At 41.2% G+C, this 27,040-nt stretch overlaps 2 protein-coding genes across 3 annotated transcripts; both read left to right on the plus strand.

The window, feature by feature from the left end:
• Positions 1-9,539: 9,539 nt before the first annotated feature.
• On the plus strand, positions 9,540-11,984 carry LOC102202696 (nuclear factor interleukin-3-regulated protein-like). The gene is made up of 2 exons (XM_005735820.1): positions 9,540-9,870; positions 10,262-11,984. Exon 2 carries the CDS (start codon positions 10,334-10,336, stop codon positions 11,543-11,545), a length of 1,212 nt encoding a protein of 403 aa, XP_005735877.1. The 5' UTR covers positions 9,540-9,870; positions 10,262-10,333; the 3' UTR covers positions 11,546-11,984.
• A 4,329-nt stretch (positions 11,985-16,313) lies between these two features.
• nfil3-5 (nuclear factor, interleukin 3 regulated, member 5) lies at positions 16,314-25,472 on the plus strand. 2 transcript variants are annotated; one of them, XM_005735818.2, is made up of 2 exons: positions 16,314-16,675; positions 21,518-25,472. In XM_005735818.2, the coding sequence occupies exon 2, from the start codon at positions 22,071-22,073 to the stop codon at positions 23,904-23,906; it is 1,836 nt and encodes a 611-aa protein (XP_005735875.1). In that variant the 5' UTR covers positions 16,314-16,675; positions 21,518-22,070; the 3' UTR covers positions 23,907-25,472. The 2 variants fall into 2 exon arrangements, with proteins under 2 accessions (XP_005735875.1, XP_005735876.1); XM_005735819.1 differs by lacking the exon at positions 16,314-16,675 and adding an exon at positions 17,910-18,309.
• Positions 25,473-27,040: the final 1,568 nt, after the last annotated feature.

Here is a 27,040-nt window from a genome sequence, read left to right on the forward strand (position 1 = left end):
CCAAAAAGATTCTGGCCATGGTGCAGCTTGCTAAGGAACACTTAACCAAGTATTCGAAGGAATGTATATGCATAAATTCAAACTTTTGCACCACCTCTCATCCATGCCCATGATAAGTGCATCTAAACTAGTGACCACAGCTGTATTAACATATAAAATATGACCAATATTAAAAAGGCCTCTTTTGGCCTTGACCGTATGTCATTACATAATCAAGGGCTCATACACTTACTCACACACTGCCATGCAAATTGCAAGGTGCAACGTAAAGTGTTCTGCCATTGGAAACAAACCACCAACCCTGTCATAAGATGGAAAACCTGCTTTATCACACCGCCCTCAAGCAATCATGATAATTTTAGAGCTAATAATAATAATCTGTTCTTCACTCATACAAAAGATGTTCCACAACATCAGATAAATCACAAATATGTTAGTGATGGTCATGAGGCTCCATCTGCAGTCTATTTTAGTGCAGCGTTCAAGGGTAAGTGATTTGGGATTTAGAGGTGACACGAGGATAGAGGCTCTGGCCTGTAGTGCCCTAAAAGAACAAACAAACTCTGAAACAAATCTGCTTTCTACTTCCATGTTCTACTTCCTCCTTTCATGGTTACATAAGGTTATAGCTAACCCCTTGATTGGAGTGATCTTATCTCTGAGCATGACAAGAGTGTACTAAACAAAGACATTATTATAATGCATGTGACCAGGCCAAGGCTTAAACACCATGTGGCATAAACAATGACGGTAATGTAATGTTTTTCAGTGCATTTGATTCTTCAAGCTTATTCCACCACATTTTTTTTTCTAAATCCCCAATGCCAGGTCATTAATGGAAAAGACTCATTAAATAATTTGATTTGATTGTTTTATATAAAGAAGGATATTTTCTTCCTCCCCACCACCCACATGAACCACAGAAAACAATTTGAATGCTGCAGTGGAAGAAGGTTTACTGAGGACAGAAGCATAATTAAATCCTCCTCTTTCTTGTTGTTTCCCCCCCTAACAAGATACGTCATTTCAGTCACTTATTTAATCAAGTTAAGGAGAGGGAGAAGGAAACAGGGTAGCTTCCAGATAAGCAAGCTCACATCTGGAAGTGCCGACAGTTATATTTTAACAAGAATCAAAATGTAACTTTAGAACTCAAACCAAAAAAAACAAATACTTTCTCTATATCTGTTTTACTTGATTTCCCTCTCACATCTAAATATTGTATACTTCATTAATTGCATTTAATATATTTAATTAAGCTTTTTTTCATAGTTTACATCCTTTTATATTGCTTTAAATATTGGGCAGCTTTTAAGGAGTTTGAGTCTTAATGTATTAAGACTCAAAATTATAAACTCCTTAGACAGCTGCTCTAGACTCTATTGCACAGATTCTCAGATTAAGCTTCCTTGAAAATGTGCGGTCAGAAGTCAAGAAAAATTGGGACATTTTCAGACACTTAAACACTAAATTGCAACTGAATTGCAGTGTTGGAAAGGTAAAACACATCATCTGAATAGTAACGCTGTCTGAACTCTGCAGATCAACTGTACTGCTACCCTTCATATCACTAAAATAAACATGTGGAAACACTCTCACATGCAATATACACACAGTATATTATAGAATTAATATTTTAGGATAACTGCTTCTCCAATGAGCATTTTATAAATGGATTTTCTCTGCATTATTAAACCCGCTATTTCAGGCCTCTACAACATCTGTATTTTTTATGAAAAAAATGTAGCATCATTTTGGACTGGTAACTGTCCGTATGGTATATAATATAAGGATTTCTAAACAATGACAAAGTAGTCCCACTCAGTGCGTTTGTTCTCTCTCTCATCGAATTCAGTTTGATTATTTTAAGCCAGTATGAATGTGTGGAATTATTTACTCTTTGTCTGCAGTTACACAACCTCACATAATGAGAATCTTGGCCTGCTGTCCGAGAGCAGGATGAGGATTAGAGCGCTGAAAGCCGCTGCAGCACTGAGACTGTTGAGAGGGACTGCGAGTCCAAATGAATCAAAGGAAAAGCTGGGAGAGGGAAGAGGGAGAAAGACGGAGCGGGGGTGGGGGTTATCCGCCTGATTTGAACTTGAGCATACACACACAGAGTCAAACAAGGCCACAGAACACTCTGTGCACCGGCAGTCAATTACTTTGTACCTTTGTTTTTCAAAGAGCTAATGAGGCTTTGCGTACACATGAATGCATATGCAACAGGGAGGCTTCGCTGACATAATGAGCTGCCTGTTTTTAAATTTTAATGCATGCATTTAGTATGGCAACTCGATAAAACCAGGAGACTCATAATTACAATAAAAATGGCCGCAGCAGAGGCAAAATGATCCTCTTTTAGTCTTTAGACTTTTCATTGACCTGTTACAGTTGTTTCCAACTCCAGGGTAGCTTTGCATGATTCACAGTTTATAATAATCCTTATCTTCCACTGTGCCTCCGTGCAGGTCCCTGGTTTCTGGTCAAACAACAATAAGTTTTGAAACTTAAAACCAACAGTAAAACATTACATGTAAAATAAAAAGGTCACCAGATGAGTTTGTTAAATACAGCATACTTGTTCTTTTGGAGAAATCGGTAACTAAAAGCATCCCAGATTATTTATTCTGCACTTAATGATTGTAATGCAAAACTCTAGTTTTCTCAGAAAGCTTCATATGCCCCTTATTCATTTTTTTAACATGCTTTTGAAGAGGAAATAAATGTAATTTTTATTAGCTTTTTTTTTTACTGCTTTTACATACTGCTGGTTACTTACAGTATACATAATAGTGTAAATGTGCTAACCAGCTATGTGATTTCAGTTCACTTCAATTTATTTTTATACCCCAATGTCACATGTGGAGGTTAAAAGGGCATCACAGGCATAAAAACATATCAAGCTGACAGACCTTTAAACAAAACTGTTCTCTGCATCTGCCATGTTCCTGAATGGGGATGATTCTTATCAGTACAGTAATATTATTAAGTTAAAATGGTATTTAAATGTCAGAATAAAAAAGGGGTATCTTGAAATTACTGTCAGAGTTTGCTTCCTTAAGATTTTGAGGTAGGCTGTTCCGGAGTATGAGAGCATGAACTGCAAAAGCTAAAGTATTTAGTAGCTTATGATTTGGCAGGGGTCGTCAAACTATAAGATATAAGATGACCCAAGACTATAAGATTTTGTATCGAAGTAAAAGTATTTTAGAATCAATACTGTAAGATTCTGGAAGCCTACACTCTTTGCTAAGAGTGGACATGTGTTACTGGTTTCTAACGCTGACATTTTTATGAGTAAATTTATACTGGTGAACTCTGTGATGCTAGATCAGGTGGTTTACAAGGTTCAAATGAGGACTCAAAATGTTATTACGCGCGTTGATATTTTGCACAATATTTCAGTTACATAATCCCCAGTGCAGAGTGGACACGTCGCCAACGAAGCATGTCCACTGATGCTGGTTGATGTTATGACTTTAATCTTTAGTTCAATACACAGGGACACGGTAAGAGTCATGGTGGATCAGAGCAGGTGTTCAGAGGTGAGTGTGTATGCACACCTACACAGTCTGTGATTATAAACTCTCCTCTTTATTGGAAATTACTTTGTTCTGGCAGACATGAGAGAGTTAAAGCAAATTCATTTGGTACTGAAGAATAGTTATATCCAGCTGATTTGAAAATGCAGAACACAAAGTGCTGAATTAATTCTAAAGGACACTTAACTTTAGACAATTCTCCAAAAAGCTCCATTTAAATTGGAAACAGTTTACATTACAGATTCTATATCCATCATGACTCTTGTGATGGCAGAGCTGTACCTCAGGCCTACATGGAAATGTACCAATACCTGCTGGGAAGACTACCATGGACTTTGACACTCATGTTCAGCTCCCCTTCTGTGTGAATTATAGTAATGCTTGTGACCCCTTTTATTTCATCTAGAACCACCACCAGGTTTAACATGATATAACATTTCCAGAATCCCTCAGGGGCCAGTTAACATACCAGCATGCAGACTTGCTGCTCTAACAAAGGGAAAGAGTGCTGCACATCCATCATTTAACCTTATTTACAGTTTGCTGCTCATTCAGCTCAATTATTTTTGCTCCAGCCTCCAAAACCTCCACGGTACATTGCAGCATGCACCCCTGGATCGTATTTGCTCTGTAAAGTTCGTAGAAACATTTCCACAGTCACACTGTTGTCACCAAACTTTTGATGAAAAAAACCCCCAAATAGTGAATTTTAGTTCATGAGTCCACATTTCTCTCAAGCGGGGAACAGCAAACCTGTTACATAATAGGGTGACCGGACCTTGCAAATGGAGTATGGGGCAAAAAGTATGTTTGTTTTTGACAATGCTGGACATATTAGAAATGCTGAGAGGCATTTGACGTGTAAAGGTCATGTTTTATTTGAATGCAACCTTACCAAGTGTTATTAGAAAGCTCGAAGGTAAGATAAAGTTGTTGTCACCATGGCAAAGAAAACAGCCATCAATGATTGTGCAGTGGGACTGTCTTTATTTCACTTTAACTTAAAGACACACAGGGGCTGCTAAACTCTGAAAGACAAAACAAAGTTGGACGTTAACTAATTAACTTAAAGGTTTAAACTCAGAAAAACAAATCAAACTCACCTCAGCTGTCACCCACTGTGGGAGTGAAAAGAGTGAGTAACAGGAAGCACAGTCCATATATAATGTGTGCCAGTTGAGTTCAATTAAGGTACAAAAAAACTCAGAAACCAATCAGTGATGAGAAAGTCAAGACAGTGAGTGAGGCGTGAGAGAGTGAGGAAATGGGTAAATACAACAAGAAGCTTTACTACACTAAGTAAATATAAACACTATTAAAGGAAAGTCAATTTTAGTTTTGTGCAATAATCTTCTTCTAATACTTTTGAAAGTATTTCCACAAAATAAAAATGCCTGAGTTCAATTCCACCATCAGGCCGGGGTCTTTCTGTATGGAGCTGCATGTTCTCCATGTGTTTGCGTGGGCTCTCCCCAGGTCCCCCAGCTTCCTCCCACAGTCCAAAGACATGCACTTAGTGGGGGTAGGTTAATTGGAAACTCTAAATTGCCCATAGGTGTGAATGTCAGTGTGAATGGCTGCCTGTGTATATGTGTTTGCCCTGCGACAGACTCGCGACCTGTCCAGGGTGTACCCTGCTTCTCACCCTAAGACAGGTGGGATAGGCTTCAGCACCCCCCGTGACCCTGAAATAGGATAAACAGAAGTAAATGGATGGATGGATAAAAATGCTGTGAACTCTTTAAGTTGCTATTTTGTTTAGTAACGTCACTGAAGCAATGTGGTGACCTGCATTTTTCCATATTGGACATTGTGCAGATAGTGTACAATGATGGTCTGTCAACCTGCCTGAGAACCATGATAGCATCCTCTCATTAAAGTCATTCAGTGTCTGTCTTCATGCTAAACAGAATGTGGAACATTGTCTCAATATTTGGGACAGTGGGACAAGGGATAAAAAGTGCTGTACAGTCCTACATAAAGTGGAACATCCAGTTGCTGCGTTGCATAATACCCTATGAGAAATAAACACCGCTCAGTTTTTGCATTGATTTTATAGTAAAGGAATACAAGTACTGCTTTTTCATTTACAAAACAGGTCAGCAGCATGAGAAATCTTAAGAAAAATAAATGCATTGCCAGCTGTATGTCTCAGTCCTTCCATATTCAGTCAGTGTATATTACAAAGAAACACAAACACTGACACAACTCCTTGGCCTGACTACCTTGCTTTGATGTGGTATAACAGGACATAGGTCATATTTATGTCTGTGAGAAAACGTCAAAACTAACAATAATTCAGGCCTCTGGCTTGGATGAAATGATGAAATTTGCACAACAGTTCCCATGACTTGATGTGATGTTGTAACATGATGCTTCTTTGTGCCAAATACAGTGAAAAATGATGCTCTCATGCACTGCTCTTTTCCCATTTTACATATCCAACTTTCGCCTTGATTGGACCTTTTGACCAGTCGTTTCTGGCTCTGGGCCGAGTCTTTGACACCCAGCGTAGATCTGCATAAATTAAATGAAAAGTATTGCCTTGTTTAATGGAAACTAAAGAGGCCGACACAGAAAAAGGAGAGGTTCAGTGTGAAGAAGTCCCATGTGCAAGGAGGAAGTATCACTGTGGCACAACGCTTATGGAACAGTGTTCCTTTTTTCTGCAAAAACTCACCCCAACTGAACTTTCAGCATGGCACAGTCCTCACATGCACTTTCTCTGAGTATTATGCAACAGCTTGCTTCCCCATTTACACTAGCTTTCAGGGCACAGTCTCCATAAAGATGTCTTTACATTTTTCATTAACAGGATTAAATAATTTACAGATTAGCTCATAGGTTTAGTATATCTGGGATTAGCTTCTCTTGTTTTTAACACAGCAAAGCTATAGTCCTGAAAGAGAGAAAACATACATGGTGAGCTACATTACACAACTATGCTGCCTAATAACCTGATGTTGTAATGGAAAGAAAAACAGAATCATATTGTCTATGTGCTCATTTGAATGTAAGAGACACAAAAAAGCATGTGCACAGTATTTTTTCCCCATGTTTCTGTGTACCTTGAACTGCCCGTTAGTGGTGCTTACTTGGAAAGAGCAAATGAGGACAATTTAAGCAACCACGAGCACTGCCCGCACAGGCTTTGGCAAACCTTATGACCTCATGTAAAAATATAATCAGACGAAACAAAGCAGTTAATGAAAATCTGCTTTTCTCCCTAAGCTTCCATAACAAATATTTATCCTTAGTTATATCTTCTAGGTTACACAGCCATTCCAATTCTTATTTTTGAGAGGCCTTTATGGAAACCTAAACTATCAAGTTAAATTAAATATTTTGTTTACTTGATAAATGACATGCAGTTTCGGAGATTTCTAAAGCAGCACTTCCAGGCGCAGCTATAAGGGTAAAATTGATGTTGTTGTAGAACATACAGTATTCAACACTTAAAGCCCCTGAAAGGTAGAGTGAATAACATTATCTCAATATAATAGGACTTCGATACATCAGAGCACCTTTGATGAGGCCCAGACTGTGATAACTACAGAAATGGTTTCCAAAGTGGGGTCTGGGGACTCCTAGGAGTCTATGACTCATAGCCCAGGGATGCAAAGAATAAGGAGTAGTAAACTATACAAGTTTTTTGCCATATTAAAAAGTGTTTATCTACAGATGGGTACTAAATTTTTAGGACATTTTCTAATGTTATTGACCACCCAAAGCGCATAACCCAATCGCACACATTCATACGGTGCTATTTTATGTGCACTTTAAGCATTGCACACACCCACCCACACTGATGGGAATCAGGGGTAGACTGGCGTTCAATATCTCAAACACTTTCAGACTTTCTCACTGACTTTATCCACATCAGCACTTAGTTTTAACATCTGTGTATTTAGAGCAAGCGTTGCTCTTGAAACTTGGAGAGGCTTTTACATGATGTGGGTCACTGGGAACATAATTTACTTGGTGAAATAGTAGAAACAGGAAGTGTTATGTGACGAGAACAAGCTTATGGTAATATGATGACAAGGTCACTGGCCTCAGGTTTTTACTGTTTTATTTTATTTTTATTCTTGGTTAATATGTTTGAGTTGGGCTTCTGTGGTGTTTTGTCACTCCAAGTGTTTGAAATGTTCATTTTTTGTGGCTGCTGGATTTCTGGGTTTCTATTTTGATTTCTTTACTCTGGTAAAATGCAAGTTTTGTTTCTAGTGACATCTTTGCGTCTTTAATTCCTGTTTTAGTATGTGGTTGTTCCAGTAATGAGTTTCAGTTTTGTATCCCATGTTTTGGTTCATGTTTTGGTTTCTGTTGGTAGTAGTTAAAGTTCCCTCAGTGTTTCCCTATCTGCTCTTCTCTCTGTGCCGCTGTGTATCATCCAGTGTTCCTTAGTCTTTGTCGTAATGTTTACTGTAAGTCTTCTTCTCTACATGTTCAGTGTGTTTCCTTATCTTGTACTTGTTCAGTCGCCTTTGGTTATCTCCTGATTTATTTTGAAGGTTTCTCTTACTTTCTGTCCTGCGTTTGTTATGCTTCCTATTTGTCTGCTAATTGTCCTGACTAACCCCCCCCCGTGTTTAGTCCACTGTTTTTGTGGATTACTGTTTATTTATTCCACTGACTATGTTATTTTTCAACCGACTATTACATCCTATTAGTAAAAACACATTTAAATTGGTCTTCAGCTTTTTGGTGCCCTCTCTAATTGGTGAAAATTCTTTAACATGGTTTTGTAAGACCTTACAGTCCTTCATAGTGACATTATTCCCAGTGATTTCTTTCAGCAGGACAATGTGACATTGCAAAATTGATTAAGCATGGTCTAAACATGCCAAAGAGAAACCACAGACCTCGATTCAATCAGATCAAACATCTATGTATAGTATGTCGGCCACTGGTTACAGGACTTAAAGGATCTGCTGCTTGAACAGGACACTTTTAGATGTTGTGTGCCTCCAAAGGTCAAAGCTGTTGGAGTGTATCATTTTAATCTGTTAGAGGAATCCTGCTGACTGTGATTGATTCATAAATTTATATAGTGCCAATTCTTAACAACAGTTATCTAAATATTGCTTTAGTAGGTTAAAGACACTTTTAGAAAGAAAACATCAAAGTTCAGTCAGTCCCCTATGACAAAGCACCTGGCAAGAGTGGGAAAGGAGAACGCCTTTTAAACAGGAAGGGGTCTTCAGCAAAACCAGGTAGGGGAAGCCATTTACCTTGTTTAGTTGGAGGTTTGAGGGGACCAAAAATATGAGGAAAAAAGAATGGTGTGGGATTTACTGCTGTATCTGCTGAAGTTTAATTAAAAAAAAATATGTCTGATAAATTCTGGTAAACTTCTGAACAACTGGACCCTCCTGGGAGGAGGAAAAAAATTCTAATTTAAGGTATGTCTGCTACTTTTCAGGCCCGGAAACTACATCGATATTTTATATACAGTCTGTGAGTAAAAAGAAGGACATCATTCCACATTATTAATCCAAGTGCATATTTCATGCCTAAAATCAAAATGTTAGACGATGTCAAGTGACCCATGGTGATCAACTTGATACTTATAGAAAGGTACTTTACAAAAATTAAGCCCATAAAAAGAAACTCCAAACTGTCTCAAACTCTTTTATCAATAATCATGATGAAACTTATCAGAACCAAACGTATTTTAATTGAATATGAGAAGTTTTACTTATACTTTAAAAACATTTCGACATTTCATCTTATTTCTGTTCAAACATAAAGCCAAAAATCTTATTCGCCCCCTGGTGGCTGGTTGCAGTACAAGCCATTAACCACGCCCCCTCAATGTTACTCGGTGAGATAAATTAAACTATAATTGAAGTACTTAAAGCTTAAACGTAGAGCTTCTGTCTTATTAAGCTCGTACATCATCGTAAATGTGTTTCTGATGATGACGCTAATTTGTCCTCTAGTAACCTCAGATGTGTCAGTTATGATCGGAGTCCCATCTCTGCGTGTCAGTCAGACACGTCACACGAGAGTTAAAAGCGCCGCAGATCACAGCTGCCGTGGAAGTATAAATTTAACAAGCCCATCAGACTTATTTTCCCCCCTGCCTGTCTGTTTTGACTCGGCTGGCTTCCCGTTAGGAGGAGGAGGAGGGTGAAGAGAACGAGGAGGAGGAGTGTGTTACCCGGGGTGAGGTTCCGACCCCAGCTGAACCAGTGAGCGGGGGAAGGAACGGCAGGGAGATGCGGTGTGTTGAGGAGCGGAAACGTCTGAATGACCGGCAGAGATTTGCAGTCTCCTCTCCGAGCCAGAAGGTTTTTATCAGTTTGCAGCTGCTTGATTTGTAAGTAATATACATTTGCGGCTTTTAAAGTAACCTTTACAGTCATTATTTTATCCTGTTAAGATACGTGTGCTATATTTTATTATTCTGTGTGGGGTAAACATGAAGAACTAAATGACCCATTACACATTTATGGCCATTTGATGCCAGTAAATCAAAGTTTTCATGTATAATTTTGGACAGAATCAAATAAGACATCTGGTATTTCTAAGTTTAAGTGAAGGAAGATTCATCCAGCTTTTGTTTGTAATTATTCATTTTGAAAGCTTTTCCCTTTAAATCTTGTATTTAAAAATATTTTCCTGCTAACATTAATTTGACAATCGGTTTAAATTTTACAACATTACAAATTTTCATCTCACCACGTGGATTCTTTTTTTTTCTCCTCTAGGTGGAGCCATTACAGCATATTTCACCGGGAGCTGCCAGCCCTACAGCTCCTTGCAGTCAGGAGTGAGTGAACATGACGGGTCAGACTGTGGGAGGCGTCATCCAGGATCTGTCGGTGCCCTCTCTGCTGGGTGTGGGGTCCAGGCCTCAGGGGGAAACCGGCTCCTTCACCGAGGAGGCTGTTTCCATCCTGACCTCCACGAGTCAGCTGGCCCGAAGCCTCCTGGGTCACACGTTTGCCTTCAAACGCAAAGACAGCTTTAACAACGCTGAAGCCATGGCTGGCAACAGCTGTGACGAAGACAGCGGTAATAATGCACGTCGCAAACGGGAGTTCATCCCTAATGAGAAAAAAGATGATGGCTACTGGGACAAGAGGAAAAAAAACAACGAGGCAGCTAGACGCTCCAGAGAAAAGCGGAGAGTCAATGACATGGTGCTGGAGAGGCGGGTGATGGGTCTGCTGGAGGAGAACGCCCGCCTCAGGGCCGAGCTGTTGGCCCTCAAGTTTCGCTTTGGGCTTGTTAAGGACCCCTCTAATGTGTCCATCCTACCGTTGACTGCGCCCTTCTGTCCTCATCCCACCCCCAGATCAACAAATCACTACCAGGCTCACACTGATGGCTCCCCATATGTCGGCACACAGGCCAGTGCCAACACTCACCAGATCCTCTCTCAGGCTCCGCAGCAGCGCGCCATCTATGGTGCAAGAACAGCTGAGTTGAGTCATAGTAGATCGCAGGAGACTGGGGTTGTGACCTCATGTGGCTCAAACGTGGGTAGCCCTGTGTTTTTTGATGACACACTGGGTGAGAGTGGCAGGCCTTCTCCGAGGGATGTGACGGAGGAGCAGCAGTGCTGTGAGAGTCAGTATTTAAGCAGGCAAGACTCATCGGAGGGTTTGAGGAGTCTTCCACACAAGCTTCGTTTTAAAAGCCCTGGGGGAGGCAGCAACGGAGGGGAAATTTCTGCATCACCTGACAGCAGGAATAGTGGCCTGCCTATAGCCATGGTGGGACCAAACATCCAAATGAGAAACCACCAGCAAGTGGGGTGGGACGGCCAGGTGGAGAGCCAGGCTTCTTGGTCTAGAGAGGATGCCTGGGGTGTGCAGTATCAGGGTTCACCTTCAGGATATAATAACTCATCTTGTCCGCAGAATTCAAGCGACCACAGATATCCAGCAGAGGACAACAGCCTCAGGTCGCAGATCAGCAGTTTGTCCCAGGAAGTGGCTCAGCTCAAGAAGCTCCTGTCTCAACAGCTGCTTCCTAAGATGGCCTAAAACCAGATGAGGGGACGGTCAGATCCACACCATATTTCCCCAAATAATCAAACTCATTTTCCCAGAGTGGGATGAGCATAAGCAGCTACCTCTGAAATGGCATGACATTTTTTAGTGGCCTGTTTGCTCCAGTGATGAACAATACAGCAGGAGCAGAATTAAGGAAAGTCATCACGTATACGCAACACTGTATGTACTGGACTGAAACACAAGAATGTGTCCATCATCTGCAAAAACCTCTTTCTCATCAGATTCAACCTCATCTTCAATCTTGTCATATTTCGAGACACCTGGCACTTATTTTGTGTGTAAAATTGAGCTGTTATGACGTTTTGGAGTGTACTGTGGTTTTTGTGCCATTCACTATCGTAACCTCGATGTTACTTTTCAAAACTGTGAGTGCACTCAACTGTGTGGAAATAAAATCCTGCTTTATGTAAACCACTGTGAGCATTTTTCATGATAAGAAATTGCAATTTTTTTTACTACAATTTAAAATCACAAACAATCTGCATTTGGTTTTGCACTCACACACATCCCCATCTGTTTAATAATCATCACAAATAAGTGTCAAATTCTTACATTAATCCTAACCTAAAAGTTGGCTTTTAATACTAAAACCAAGGCTTAACCCTCAACACACCTTAAAGGGGTTTTTAAGGGTTTATTTGAAGGTATTTAATAGTTTAATTGTCTTTAATTGATATTTAATCATCTTTATCTTTGGCTACCTTAGACAGTCAACTTAAATGTTGTTTGGACAACCCATCGGCCTGCATATGCACAATCACAAACACTGAAAACTCCAAATAAATTTAGACTGATCATAGTTTAACAGTGAATGACTGTGTTGCATTTTTCTGAATGACAGATATTTTTAAGAAAATGATTTTTAAGCCACATCTGGCACTAATGCTGGGCACAACAGGAGCTATGGTGTGGCACTGGACCTGTGTAGGGTCCACTGTGCCAGACTTTGAATGTTGCAATCCGGCTCAAAAGCTGCAACATAAATATGGAGACTAACACCAGAATTTCACAGAGACAAGGTTTTATTTTAAATAACATAACAAGTTAGATAAAAAGCTAGTACCACTAAGACAAAGACTAGTGAGGCTCCATGAAAGCCTGCCTCAGGTATACCTTTATCCACACCTGACTAGGTGTAGTCAATTAGCTGCAGCTGAAGACGCTTGCATTGCCAATGCAAAGAGATTAGGGGCTGCAGAGGGGTGTAACAACCAAAGTTTTCTTCTTTCCATAAACTAATATCATTTCAGTTTTGTTTATGGCCTTTCCTCCTTCAACAAATACTTTAAAACTGTAAACACCACCTCACTGTTGATCCATTTGCACTGAGTTAAGGATACTGAAAAAAATGGACAGTGGAGTGTGTGGGACAGAGCTGGGGAGAGAGGGGTGAATGCAGGGAGAGCGGTGTGACACTGCATGAGTCATCTATCACGTCAGCAGCAGAAAAGCTATTTTTAGCCTCGAAGCAGCTGCGGTGGAGACTGAACGACCCACATGGAAGTGAAGGATATAGGTTCAGAATACATTAGTAACACAAGAAAACAATAGAAATGAGCTCGCAGACATATGAAATGTAATAGTAAAACACACTCTGAGAACAGCACAGAGCCAGAAAGCAGTTGTAGATAAAATGAATGATTGCATTTTGTCTCAGAAGATGGCTGAATGGCATAATTCTGTATTCTTGGAAAAATCCATTTTCACTTTTAGTTTGTTTTTTACCAGCACCAGGTGGCGCCAAGTGTCTTTAGCAGCATGCTGTATGACTTTCATTCAGTCATTCCATTCATTCACAGCAGTGTTACTCCTTTGTGCTTACTACAGTAACACATGCTGCACACGCACAACAACAAGATTTGCAAAGCATTGTTTACTGACTTCTTTCACCCCACAAAGCACAGTGCGAGTATGAGGCAAGAAAACAAAATGAAAACAAACTGAACAAAACAAATTTGCTTGCTCATTTTTTAAAAGCACATTTCATTTCAGGTGGAAACACAATGAGCTGCACAAAGCATGAGCTATAATCGGGTTTACAGTCACAAAATCATTTAGAAAACAGACATAAGTGAATAAATACATAGAAATGATTAAGGTGAGGGAAGGGAGGTGTGGCATATGACTTGTCTCCCCCAAAACAACCAAAAAACAAAAATAGTAAATTGGATTCAAGAGATAAATCAATTTAAGAAATATGATTTTAAAGAGATCTTTATTAAGACAACAATAGACCAGCAAAAATTGGTAAGTGGTGTGTAGTTGTGATTGAGTAAGGACCAAACCAAACAGTAACAGTACTAATAACAGTCATATTGACCTCAAAAACTGTGGCTTAAAGCTTAAATATGAGGTTATCTCTCTGCAGACCTGTGCAGCTGCAGAGACCCATCCTTTAGGTCTCTCGCTTTCTCCCCAACAAAACCGCAACATACTTATGAGATCTTTTGTCTGTGATTAGACTGCTACCGCCCCCCCACCACCACCACTCCACCCATACCATAAGCCATATAAGATGGAGTAGAAGGGTTGCTAGGCAGACACCACCACACCACAGTTGCCAGGGGAATGCCTGCATGCAGAGGCAGCTAGAGAAATGGAGGAGTGTGTTGGGGGTTGGTGGTTCTAAATGAGGACTGGTGGTGGGAGGGGGAGGAGCCAGACAAGTTCAAGGCCGCTGTTTCCCCTGCATGGTAATGGTGGTGGTGGTGATGATGTGTGTGCGTGTGTGTGTAACTGGTGTACATGTGTGGATTCAGATAAAGCAGGGGGAAGGGACACGAGTGTGAAAGTGGCTTGGAAGTGGCTGTGTGTCTGATACAAAGCAGGGCTGACGTAACGGTAGATGAAAAATGGTGAGGATGAGAACAACGGGTTTTGTGGGATAATAGAAAAAGCTCCTATGCAGATTCCACTTCCTGTATAGAGAAATAAAAATGCAGACAAAACAAATTTATGATCATTTTTAGTCTGTGAGAATAAAATTCTGCCTTACTGCCATGAGTAGTGAGATTATTTCACTTTAGGGTTTTGCAATAACAGTAATTATTCCAAAAATCTTAGTGCAATGATCAAATATAATGCAATCAAAAGCTTAATGAATATAGAATTTATGTAAAGCTTTAAAAAAGTAAAAATCAATTACTACTACATCCAGGAGAAATGTATATTAATGCTAAAGTCAGTGCTTCCAGTTAGAAACAAAGCAGATTCTACATTAAACTCAGTGTCTTTTCAGGACAAACTGATGTTACATTTTTCCAAATTTCTCATTTTTATGTTTGTCACATCCATTTGTGCAGCATAAGCCATCCAGGTATATTGTATCATAAAAATCTTCTTACATCAAAGAAAAAAGCAGCATGAATAACAGTGCTGCAGGCCATTTGGGGTTGAATGGTCCCTTTAAAATAATAATAATTTGAAAAATTACCGCAGGTTTTATCACAATAAAACTAACACCTCAATGTGTAAAACAGTATAAAATATGGTTGGATTGAAGGGTTAAGATTAGGGTTAACAAACTGCCCCTCCATGCATACCCAGATACAAATGACCCCTAATATCTAACACACACACAGACTCATTCACCCTGGTATTGTAACTGCTATCTAAGCATTGAATTTTCATATTAATAGCCTTTATGCAAAAATCTGTTGCATATATGCTTAAAAATGGAACATGCATTTATGTGGGTTTAAATTATAGGGAGAATGTGCAGGTAGAAGAGGGAAATAATTACAGGCCTGGATTTAAACTCACCGGCCTATGGTTCCACAGTGAAGGAAGGAAGGAAGGAAGGAAGGAAGGAAGGAAGGAAGGAAGGAAGGAAGGAAGGAATCAGAATCAGAATCAGAATCTTATCTGTCATTGTAGAGGTGGAGCTCTCTCAGTGAACAAGAAGAAACAGTCACTCAATAAAATTAAAATTAAATTAGAACATATATAAAAATATGGGAAGGTAGATAAAGAAAGATGAATAAAAAAGAAAATAGTAAAGTTGTTACTTTCACTCATATTTCATACTCCACAAAGAATATTAGTATATACCTAAATGTAATAGTGTAGTAGTAATAGGACAACGTGTTGGAATTGAGTTCAAACTCCCATATTTGCAGGCAATCAGTGACAAAATCCAAAGTCTTCCTCTGTAAATAATTGAAAAAACACCAAGAAAAAAACACTAGTGTACAGTATTTCCTTTGCCATACCATGAAGTCCAGGTTAGCCCTAAAATTAAATTTTGCATCACAAGAAAAGCACGTGAAAACTGATTTTTACTTCTTTAAGTGAACGTACTTACTAAAGCACCCAATGTGCTCTTATTTTGTGAGAAATAGTTTTGGATCAAATTAATATTAATAATAAACAAATAAATAAACAAGCCAGAGTGGTAAACAAACATCAGTTATTATTATAATTTTTAATGAAACTTTTGTTTCCCAGTATGTGTAATACGCTTCATCCTATATATTGTCAGTTAACAATGAGTGTGTTTTCCTCCCTCTTCTTTCGTTTCCTTGGTGTCATTCGTTTATTTATACGGGTGTTTCTGATGATTAACAGGTCGTGCTGTTGTTGGGCCATGGCGTCTGTTTAAAGGCATTCGTGGCCTCGTTAGAAAATCTTGTAAATGAGACGACATTACAACGTGGAGTAAGGAAGAACCCGGAGATTAAGGGGCGGGCAGGAGAACAAAAAGAGAGGGGCTAATAACACACACAGAGAGGGGGGTGAGAGAGAGAGAGAGTCTCGCGCGGAGAGACAGTGGACAGAAACGTGACTAGGCAGCCTAAGAGCTGTTATGCAACTGCTGACCTACTAACACATATTTCTAGAAAGGGAACCGGAGAAACTGGAGCAAAGTGTCCTGCAGCGCACAACACACGGGCAGTCCGAGCCAAAAGACAGAAAGGACATCCAGCCGACCCACTGACTCAACGACAGCTGACCCGAGCAGCGACAGGAAAAGGAGAAGAAAGTTTTTTTTTCTCAGTCGGGAGGTTTCTTCTAAAGGGACACGGGAAGGAGGAAACGGGAGCGAGACAGCTTTTGTGTCGGGGAAGCCTGAATGTTTTCGTCCCTCTCCTGCGTGGAAAGGTAGGTTATAACTGAGCGGCTGGCTGCCGTGTGCTGTTTCTATCTGCCTATTTGCATGTTTTTTTAAATCATTCTGTGCGGGTAGATACGTCTCTGGGTGTGTGTGAGTGTGTTTTGAGGCGAGGACGTGATGCTCATGGCCGGTTATTGTTCACATGGCGACTCTCGGCTGCGCCGGCAGATCCCGCGTCCCTCCGTGACTTTCAGCCGTATGCGGCTCTTTTTGTGTCACGTAAAACACGCAGCTCACCGGGCAAGTGTGATACTTCAGTTGGCGTTTTGTTGCCTTTTTTGTTTCTTTGATGCTTTTACGAAACACCGAGTCCGCTTGGTAAAAACGTGGTTGGCCGTATCGCCGCACACTATGAGGTCAATGTCAAAGCGATGTAATTTCCTCTCATGGTGGTGTTTTCCAGGGAGCACGGGGCTGCTGCTGCTCGGCTCGGACTGTGCTGTGCGGTCAATACACCGTATTAGCTCCTGCACGTGGCATATTGGCATGATATTTTTATGTAGGTCATTGGATCAGTTCAGTTACCCAGATATTGGCAGCCCAGCTAATGCAAAGGCTGGGATTAACGCATGGCTGTTTTGAGGTTATGAATTAATTTGAAGGTCTATCACAGACATCTGTGGGAATCTCATGTCAGAGTAAATGATAAAAGGAAAAAAAAATCATATTTTTTAAACGAGTTTTGGACAAATGATTTGCAGATAGGGTGTGTGTAAACATATGTTAGGGCTTTTTCTCCGTTGAGAAAGATTACTTGGTTGGGTTTTGGGGATTTATTAAATAAATGGTCACATGCAAAGGGGGAAATGTCTGATTTCTATTCAAAGTGGGCCACTGGGCGATTTTTTTTTTTTTTTTTTACTCATAAGGTGCGTTAAGTAAAGCACAGAGCTTTGCTTTGAGGGAGTTGGAGGCTATGACATAACCAGCACACAGCAGGGAAAAGCAATAAATAGCAGCTCCCTCCTGGGACAGAGACGCTTTGTAATTGATTCTCGTTCCCACCCTGCACTTTTTCCCTGTCATTTATATCTACATTAACAACAAAATTCTTGTATCTAAAGAAGGCATTTAGCCAGAAAAGCTGCTATCAGTGATGTAACCCAGCTACTCAGTGTCTGCGAGCTATTTTTAACTTGCTTAGTCTTTTTTTCTCCACCACAAAGGAAGCACCGAGCAGAAAAAGCAGAAGGCTGAACCAGATATAACACTGTTTTCTTTTATTTTTGTGTCTCAAACAAGATTCCAGTGAGGGCTTAGGGAGACCGTTTGTAAAGTTAGAATAACAAGTGAGCATTCAGGATGTGATGCAATGTGTGGAAACCCCTGTCTGGCAAAAGCAGGCACAGTTTTGGTTAGTCCACCTACTGCCAGCTGGTCTTTCAGAGCCACTGCTCTCTGTCCCGACCAGCTTTCTGAATATAGGTCAGACTTGTATCTGGGTGAGGAGACATGAGGTTTAACAGGGCAAGCGGTGGACTACTTTGGCTGCTCTGTCTGTTGCTCTGAGGAATACAGGAACACAGATGGCAGAAGACTTATCTAAGTTCAGCTATTTCCATGGTTTTGGAAACTTTTATTTTTTTACTTTGCAAATCTGCACCACACTTATCTGGTGAATGTAAGTAACAAAAACTTTTGACACATACTTTAATGCAAATCAGATTTGACTAAAAAGAAAAAAGGCTCTTGAAAGGCTATTAAAATGCATATGAATAAAGAATTTTCACAGATAAGTGAATCAAGAATAATTTGTTGTCTTTAGCCCACAGTTCAAAGTGTCATTTAGTCACTTATTACTTTGGGTACTTGCTAAATGACACGTAGTCGTATATATGTCCCCGTAGCTGACCTGGAATGTCTGGATTCCCGTCTCTTAGTTTTGTTTAACACAAAGCCGCAGGGCAAAATGGTTCCTAGCTGGGGCCCCTCCACGTGTGTGGTGTTGGATCATTTAAAAGATGGGGGAGAGGAAGAGGACGGCATGTGTTTTACTCAGGCTTGCCTCAGAGGGGTCAGAGGTGAAGCATTCTTCCTGGAGCAGCAAGTGTCTGGGAACTACTTCAAAGTTGTGTCTCAGTGAAAAACACGGAAACAATCCGTACAGTAGCTGGAGTGAATAATTCTTCTTAATGGGGAAATTAGCTTCTGCAGAAAAAGCCAGTTAGATTATACCACGCTGAGTATCCCTTTATTTTCTAGCATTAGTCTTGGGTAAGAGAGATTGGAAGACATTCAGAGACTTTAACCTGTAGCTCCTGCTTCTGTGTATTACGCATGTATTACACAAGCTTTTCTCTGTAGCAAGAGAAATTCAGAGCACGTACACTACGAGCAACAACAGCAGCCCCTCCCCTTGCAGTCCTAAGAGAGAACCTGTTATATGTGAATTTGGCTGCAGAGATGGGTGTGTGCTCTGACGTCAGTGCTGTATCGCTCACTATCAATTTTGCTGCCGATTCTTATTGTTGTGTGCAGCAAAAGGCGTAGCAACGTTTCTGGAGCGGACAGGAATTAATGTTGCGTGAAAATCACCGAGGCTTTCGTAATATGATTTTTAGGCACATGACGTATTCAAGTGGGTCTCTTTTTTTTTGCTCCCGCTGCAGATTCTGTAAAATTCCTCTCATGTCCCCCCCCCTCCTTTAGAAAAAAAAAAAAAATCTCTCTCTGCTTCTGCGTCTCACTCCCTCACCTTTCTGTTGCTCTATTTTTAGAGTGCACTCTAATACTCTCTTTCCCTCTCCTGCCCTCCCTTCGTTGCAGTCCCACTGACCTATTTTATGGCGCACCGTCAAAGACAGGAGGAGTGTTTACCGCTTAGCGTCGTTTCTAGGTCACTGGGACAACATAGACGTATGTGAGCTTCCTTCCCACCCTCTTTTGTCTCGCACCACCCTCGCACCACCACCTCACACACACACACACTCTTCCTGCATGTCTTTACAAAAATTTTTCAGGATTGGAAAGGGGTGGGTGGGGAGGGGTCATCCTACGTGTTTCCACATCTGTTGCTATTCGTATTCAAAGCGCTTATGGTCCAGTGGGGCTTTACACAAGTTTTTTGAGAAGAAGCAGCCAACAAGACAAAGCCAACTCAATTATAAGACCAGCCTGCAGCATATCTACAATAGACCTTGCCCCTGAGTTACAACATAACACATGATTAAATAAATGGTTAGTTATTCAGGGCAGCTTTCAAGCTGTTCCAAGGTCACAATGTGGTTTTTTTTTTTTAAAGTGAGATTATGTAACAGGGTGACTGACTCGCAGTGAAGAAGAAGAAATGCAGTCACCGGTCGGGAGAAGAGATCACTAGATTAGATAGTTATGCAGCACTGTCTTGTCGGTACAAAATGAGTGGTTTGTTATAGGAAAACAAAAAAACACAATAGCAGAGGTAGATATGAACTTGTCTTGTTCGTGAGAGCTTTTGTTCTCCTCTCATTGACTTCGGTCCATCGTTTACATAACAGGAACAGTCTGTTTCTTTTGGTTTTTGTCTCATTTAAGGCTTCACTGCACTGAAAGAGCACAAGGCGAATATCGAAGCAAAACCGGATCTGCTTTCTGTTTTGTTTTTTAAATTCTGTGCTACGTCTTATTTTTACTAACAGTAGGACTCAAATAGGACGGGCAGCGATAATAAATCTGTAAATCTACATAATAAAAACGTAATCAGTAGAATTGCAGTAATCAAGTCACAAAGCAGAGAATATTCAGCGGGGATTCCTGCACTCCTAATGATAGAAGAAGGTCATGTTTGTGCGCTGTTTAATTCCGTTATTGCAAATGAAAAGCGACACCAGAGCCATTGTTGCCCACAGGCACAGTGACCTAGATTATTGCATTTGCTCAGTGTGTGTGCGTGTGTGTCGTAAAAAGGATGTTTTTATGTTTGTAAAGGACTTCAGGGCCCTGTGTAATGACGTGTTCTTAATTAATGCATATCATCTGTGTAATCCAATGGAGTGAGTGAGGCAAAGAAAAATAAGGGCAGATCTAGTTATTACATAACACACCACGACTGTCAACATCCGCCTGCGCTGCGTTTGCCATTGTTTTTAACTTTGCAAGACAGGTCGGGTGGGCAAGGCTTCCTGTTGATAAGATGTTGACACCGCACAAGGAAGTTCAGCGGCTTGTGGTGTTGAGTAAATTCAGTCAGTGAGATGAACTACCAGAGAAGCTGTGGCAAAAGACAAACCCCCTTTTGCCCTCTTCCCCATATTTTAGAAAATGAAATCTATAAGTAGAAACCATAAATGCACAGTTTGTGTTGTCATTTTACAACTACGGTAAAGCCGAATCAGTGTGCAGATCACATTTGTATCCTTCCCCCTCTAGCTTTTTATCTGTCAGTCTCTGCAGAGCTGGCAGCAGGTCAGCCTGCCTCGGCTCTAGTTATGTGATGGAGCTCCGTCTTACACAAGAGCTCTGCAGCAGGAGCACATACACATGTTTATTCCCAGACTCAGCCCTGAGTGTGTGTGTGTGTGTGTGTGTGTGTGGCTACCCAGACTCTGCAACCAGCTTCATTTTCTTTCTGAAGTCAGTCAAACACAGACAAGAAAGAAAAACACTGTCTAAACCCTCGGGGGTTATGTCATAGTTTTTTCTGTGCTGGCTGAATTGAACTGAATAGACGGTGTATTGATCTCAACCCTTAGACCAAAAGCACCCAGAGTAAAGCTTTGTACTACAGTTAATACATATAACCTGAACTGACTTGCATGTAAATACATGTCACAATGAACTGGAGTAATTTTACAGCTAATCTAACTCCCTCTCTGCTTCTGTTCCCCTCCCTTCTTCTGTCACTGTTTCAGTAACCCATTTAGTGGTCGACTAACGGCGGCGTTGAAGCTGGATCCTTAAAGAACCCAAAAGTAGACACACCGACCTACATCCCATGTAAGACACCGAAAGAAGCGGGTCTGACAGACATCACAGCTCTGCTGAAGATCGAGGAAGACACTGATAAACTCAAAGTCACCCCAAACGAACCTCCAGAGACTACTTTGAACTACTTGCCAAGACAGCTGGAAAACCGTTTGCACAAAATACAGTTTCTTGTTTTAGTTTTCTTGCTCAGAACACTACTTCAATGTCTGAGGTTTTTGTGGAGTTCCACCTCTTTTTAATCTTCCTGGCTAATTTAGACACTTGAACATTTTGATATTATAATTTAAGTAACAGAAATCAATGAGGCTTTCGTTTCGAGGAGCACAAATACCTCATCCAGAAGTTTTTGCTGAACCTGCGACATAGGTCAGACGTCTTAGTAACAAAGCAGAAGGCTCATATAGTTTTACATTTTTTCCCTACTCCCCGTTTGCCCTTTGCTAGAGTGATACTCTAGCACCCTGCGGGGAAGAAAACATGGAAAGTCTCAGTATACACCTCCCATCCACCAGCAATAACAATGACGAGGAGGGTGACAGTTTTTCCCCGTACAATGGGAGCCTGCCATCCCCTTCTCCCGAAGAATCGGCACGCATTAGCCGCCAGTCTAAAGGTAGCAAGCCTACCGTCACCTCCCGTCGCAAGAGAGAGTTCATTTCTGATGAGAAGAAAGATGCTTGCTATTGGGAAAAACGGAGAAAGAACAACGAAGCAGCCAAGCGCTCAAGAGAAAAGCGTCGCCTCAATGACATGGTGTTGGAAAACCGAGTGATGGCACTGAATGAGGAGAATGTTCGTCTCAAGACGGAGCTCCTTCAGCTCAAGTTGCGCTTTGGCCTCATCAGCACAGCCTCCTACATGGAGAAAAGTCAGCAAATCTCCAACAGCGCCGCTGATGGAAACACTGGCGGCATTGGGAGCAGCACCAACGGCACCCCGAATGGTAACGCATACCTTTCAAGCAGCGGCTACTCCAGCGCATCCCAGGTGATGCTGAATTCAGACTCGTCAGAAGCTGAACAGTCGAGTCTCGGCGAGCGCCACTCCACGCTCCCCAAATATTCCCCCCGTGGCTCCGTGTCTGACATGTCTGACAGCTCTTCCAGCCCTGAACCCATGAGCTACAACATAAAGAAGGAGCCCACAAGCATGGAGATGGCTGGTCTGGAAAACAACATGATTCCCAGTGGGATCACTAATGGGATCCCCAATGGAATGCAGAATGGGGCTTACCATGGCAGCCACAGTGCTCTGGTTTCTCCTCACCAGCAAAGCCCCCCATTGGCTGAAAATGTCATGGACTTCCAGCATCATCATCAACAGCAACAGCAGCAGTGCCACATGGAGATCTCCAACCCCGCTCCTCAGGCCACCTCAGCTCAAAGGAGCGTCATTTTGTATCGCTCCAGCAGTGGCTGTTATCCCATGGAGAGCCAGAGGTCTGAGGAGCAGCAGTCCCAGCAGAGCAGAGCTCCTCAACATTGTCAGGACACGCTGACTTCCAAGTTCTCCGACTGCTCGATGACCATCACAGAGGTCGCTGAGAAGCTGGAGAGAACGAAGACCTTGGACTCTCCACAGTATGAGTACACCAACGGTCACTCTGAGTCAATAGAGGAACTGCAGCAAAGGTATAATCAGCAGCATGACAACCACAGTCTTCAGCACACTGAAAACCACCAGAACCCCTTCGCCCCTGATCTGATCCACAACAACGAGGAGCGGAGGTCCTCCTTCATACAGCACAATGGTTACCTCAACACACTGGATGAAGAGCCCCCGGTGCTCACCTATGAGGGAGGTCCCCAAGCTGATGGTTTCTATCAGGAGAACTCCTCTGCTAAAGACACTTGTTCAAGTGACGGAGACCCTCGTAGCTCTGATAAGGAGGGCTCCACAGATGATGAATCCCCCTCCTCATCCTCCTCAGATATCAGCAGCTACCACCAGAAGATTGAGGGAATTGGTGGTTTGTACGGTGAGTGCCAAGCCGAGGTCAAAGGCACTGCCCTTCCCCACAAGCTCCGCCTCAAGTACAGAGCTCTGTCCAATGGGGCATCGAGAGCACAGGTGGAGGGACTGGTCAGGACCTCGATGTCCCCTTCTCCCACTTTGCCTCAGCATCCTTACCTAGCTCTGTCCAGCAACCCTCACAGTGGCAATGGCAACGGGGAGAGCAAAGATGCTGAGAATGAGCCAGAGTATGTGGAAGACATCAAGTGTCAGGTGAATGAGAGGCCAGAGGCTAAAAATGAGGGAGGTAAAAGGGGATCCAGCGGTGGGAGCGGTGGGCGCAATAAGAGGCGAGATTAAGGACAAATAGGAGCAGCTGTCGTCTGCGGTGGACAGACAAAAAAGAACTGTGACTCACATTGGCACCTTGCGAGGTATAAAAGAAGCCAGTGATCAGTGTGAGATGTAGTTAGGATGTGATTTCACCACCAAGTTTCACTGTGTCACCTGTACCCCTTCCTGTACTCTCTCCTACCTCCCGCCTATCCCTCCAGGTAGATTAACGAGGGATGTGACAGAATGAAACTCTTCAGAGCTGGAGTTTGGGATATTTCCCTCATGGAAAATTCAAACATTATTCAATTATTCATTATTGTAAACTGCCTTAGTGGCTGGCCAGTGTTTATTGTGGCATTATGGGAACATTCCTTTAACCAAAGACACACATCCTTCCTTTAACATCTCCCTTTTTGGCAAAGAGTTACATTCTTCCTCCCTCTCGTCCCTCTTCTTCCTCTCCATTCTCTGAACGATCTGCACACAAGTCCTCTTCACTATTGAAGCACTTAGATTGTATATTACTGTGACATATAAATTTGCATATATGGAATATATATTTTAAGAAGAAAACTGTGGCAAAAACAATAAAAATTAAAGCATTGGGATGTGGAAGTCGTAGACTTTAAAGCGATCAGCTTGTTTGTTGTTTCGAGACACCTTGTACAGTCCTTTTTTGTTTAAAAAAAAACAAACAAAATGCCTCAAAGTTTCTCTTTTACTAAAAGTATGAGCCACAACTTGTAAAAAAAAAAAAAAAAATCTAATAAGTGAGGTACCCTTCTTTTTTAAAAGTTTGAGTTCAGATCGGGGTCCTTATTTAGAGGATCTGACCTCTTTGACACTCAAAGTTGTCAAAACAAGCGAAGGCCAGTTACTCGCATATCAGTCCAGGCTATGCAGTCACACTTTCCTGTTGGCAAGCACAAGGTGAACCTTGTTTGCCGGCCATCCAACAGAAATCAATACGTCTTCATTTCAAGACAAAAATCGTCTGTCCAGTAAATGAAATGGCTCTCCAGTCACAACCAGCAAAGCTGCTCTCTCTCTTCATAAGGTGCCTCTTTATTGTGTTGTTCCTTGTCCCCACGTTGGCAGCGTCTTAACGATCCCGCTCACCTCCGCACTGAGTTTTAGCAACTGTAGCTGCAGTAGATCATAAAGTATGTACAAGTTTAACTGTTTCACTTCCTGGTGCCTGCCTCTGGCCACTATGTATAAATGTAAAGTTGTCTATCTCTTGTATACTGCTGTCATTATTTTATTATTGTTTTATTAATATTATTTTCTGTTGTATTCGGTTATTCTTTTCGCTGTTATGTGTATTTTTCTGTCATTCACTTGTGTCATTTTTGCTCTAAACTCTTTCTGGTTGTGCTGTGTATTTATTCATGCTACCCTTTGCCCCAGTTACCGTTTGTACTCTGTGTTATTGTATAACCTTTGCTGAAAAGCTTTTTCAGAAGAGAAAAAAAAAAAGAATAAAGCTTGGCCAGAAGTGATTATGTAATGCTATACTTCACGTGGATATGCAAATGGTTAGAAAAAAACACTCATTTTCGATTGTGAAAGATTCAAAATGGGGGAAAAAAAAATAAAATGTTGTTGAATTTATACACGTCTCTTTTGGATTTTTTTGGAGTTCTTATGAAATTTGACAGGAAATTATCCAGACAAGGAGAAATCCAACTAGCTGATTCACAGCACTCAGATGGTCACTTCCCAGTCTGCCAGCGCAGCTCGGTGTGGAACCACTTCAACACGTCATCACTTCATACTGTCGACTGGCAAACATTTACTGACTGTGGCACATCAGTACAGCAGGGCATCTGTTGGCTAACCCAGATCTCGGTCTGAATATTCATGTGATATATTTATACTGACAGGTACAAACTAAACACGACTGCGATGGAAACCAAAAATATCACCTTTCAAAGTCACACCTGCTCCCAGAGAGTATTTTATTCAGCAGATCAAATATAACAATATAACAATAAAATCAAACTTATTGCTTTAATTAATTTCATTTAAAGACCTGTTAGGAAATAAAGCTGACAAGGAATACAGTGTCAGTGCAATTACAGTTTGTATGCAACAACTAATAGGAGGTAACATTTAACCAAAACTAGGCAATAGTCTTGAAGAGATTTAGTAAAGCTATACCTAGAAATATCTTATGTTCTGCAACCTCAGTTCATTTTAAGCTTTTTAGCTCAGTGGTTTTGGTTTTAGGGACTAAATGTTTGAGGTTTTTGCCCATTTATTGGTCCCATTTACATGGAGGTTGCTGTTTTTACGTCATGTGTGCCACAAGAAAGACAAAACTTGCAAGTAGCTTTTGAGCACTATGGAGCATTTAGCGACACTTTTGCCAAGAATTTACCACAAAAACAATCCTAAAAAGAGAATTGCAGGTAATATTGCAAAGAACACAGGTCAAATTGATGATGCTATTGTATATGTAAATAGGTACTGGTTAGCAAGTATGTGTCACCAGCACAGCCTTGCCTCACTTGATGGATTGAACCAAAAGTCAGACTTTATACAGATACTCAGCTGAAATAAATTTTCATACTGCACATTAAGTTGTGTTTCATCAGAAAATCAAAGTTGAGGTTGTGATAAATTCTGTTTCTGGTGTTGTCCAGAATTGCTCAATTCTTGTTTTAGTTGCAGAAATAAAGGGAGGGAAAAAAAGTGTTTTAACGTGCAACAAGCCAAAACAAGTTACACAAGTCTCTTGGGAGAAAACTGCATCAAACTAAATGCTGACATCTCCGAGCAATCCTGCCGTTAATGAAACACAAGCTAATGGGAACAGCAGGCTGGCATGCTGAGTGCATGCCACTGACATGGGTTACATAAGAGCCATAACAAAAAGGAGAACCTTTCAGATAGAGAGGTTTTGCAATGTGAAAGGAACACCCAAGTTGCTAGAGAATCTCAAGAGAAAGCAACTCTGGTCTGAAAAGGTCAACAAAGATGGGAGGGACCCCAACAAATATCTCATCAACATGTTTTCAGCCTCTAAGTAGTTCACATTGTGCAATTTATGACGCAGATTCGCTGCATCCACAGCACATAATGCTTCCATGTGAGTTTCACAAAAATGGAATAAGGATGTAGGCAGCTGACCACAGAGTGACCTCCTGTTTTCA

Source organism: Pundamilia nyererei, unplaced genomic scaffold (assembly GCF_000239375.1).
Source record: "Pundamilia nyererei isolate P.nyererei 1_Seehausen unplaced genomic scaffold, PunNye1.0 scaffold00065, whole genome shotgun sequence".
In the NCBI taxonomy this organism is placed as follows: Eukaryota; Metazoa; Chordata; class Actinopteri; order Cichliformes; family Cichlidae; genus Pundamilia; species Pundamilia nyererei.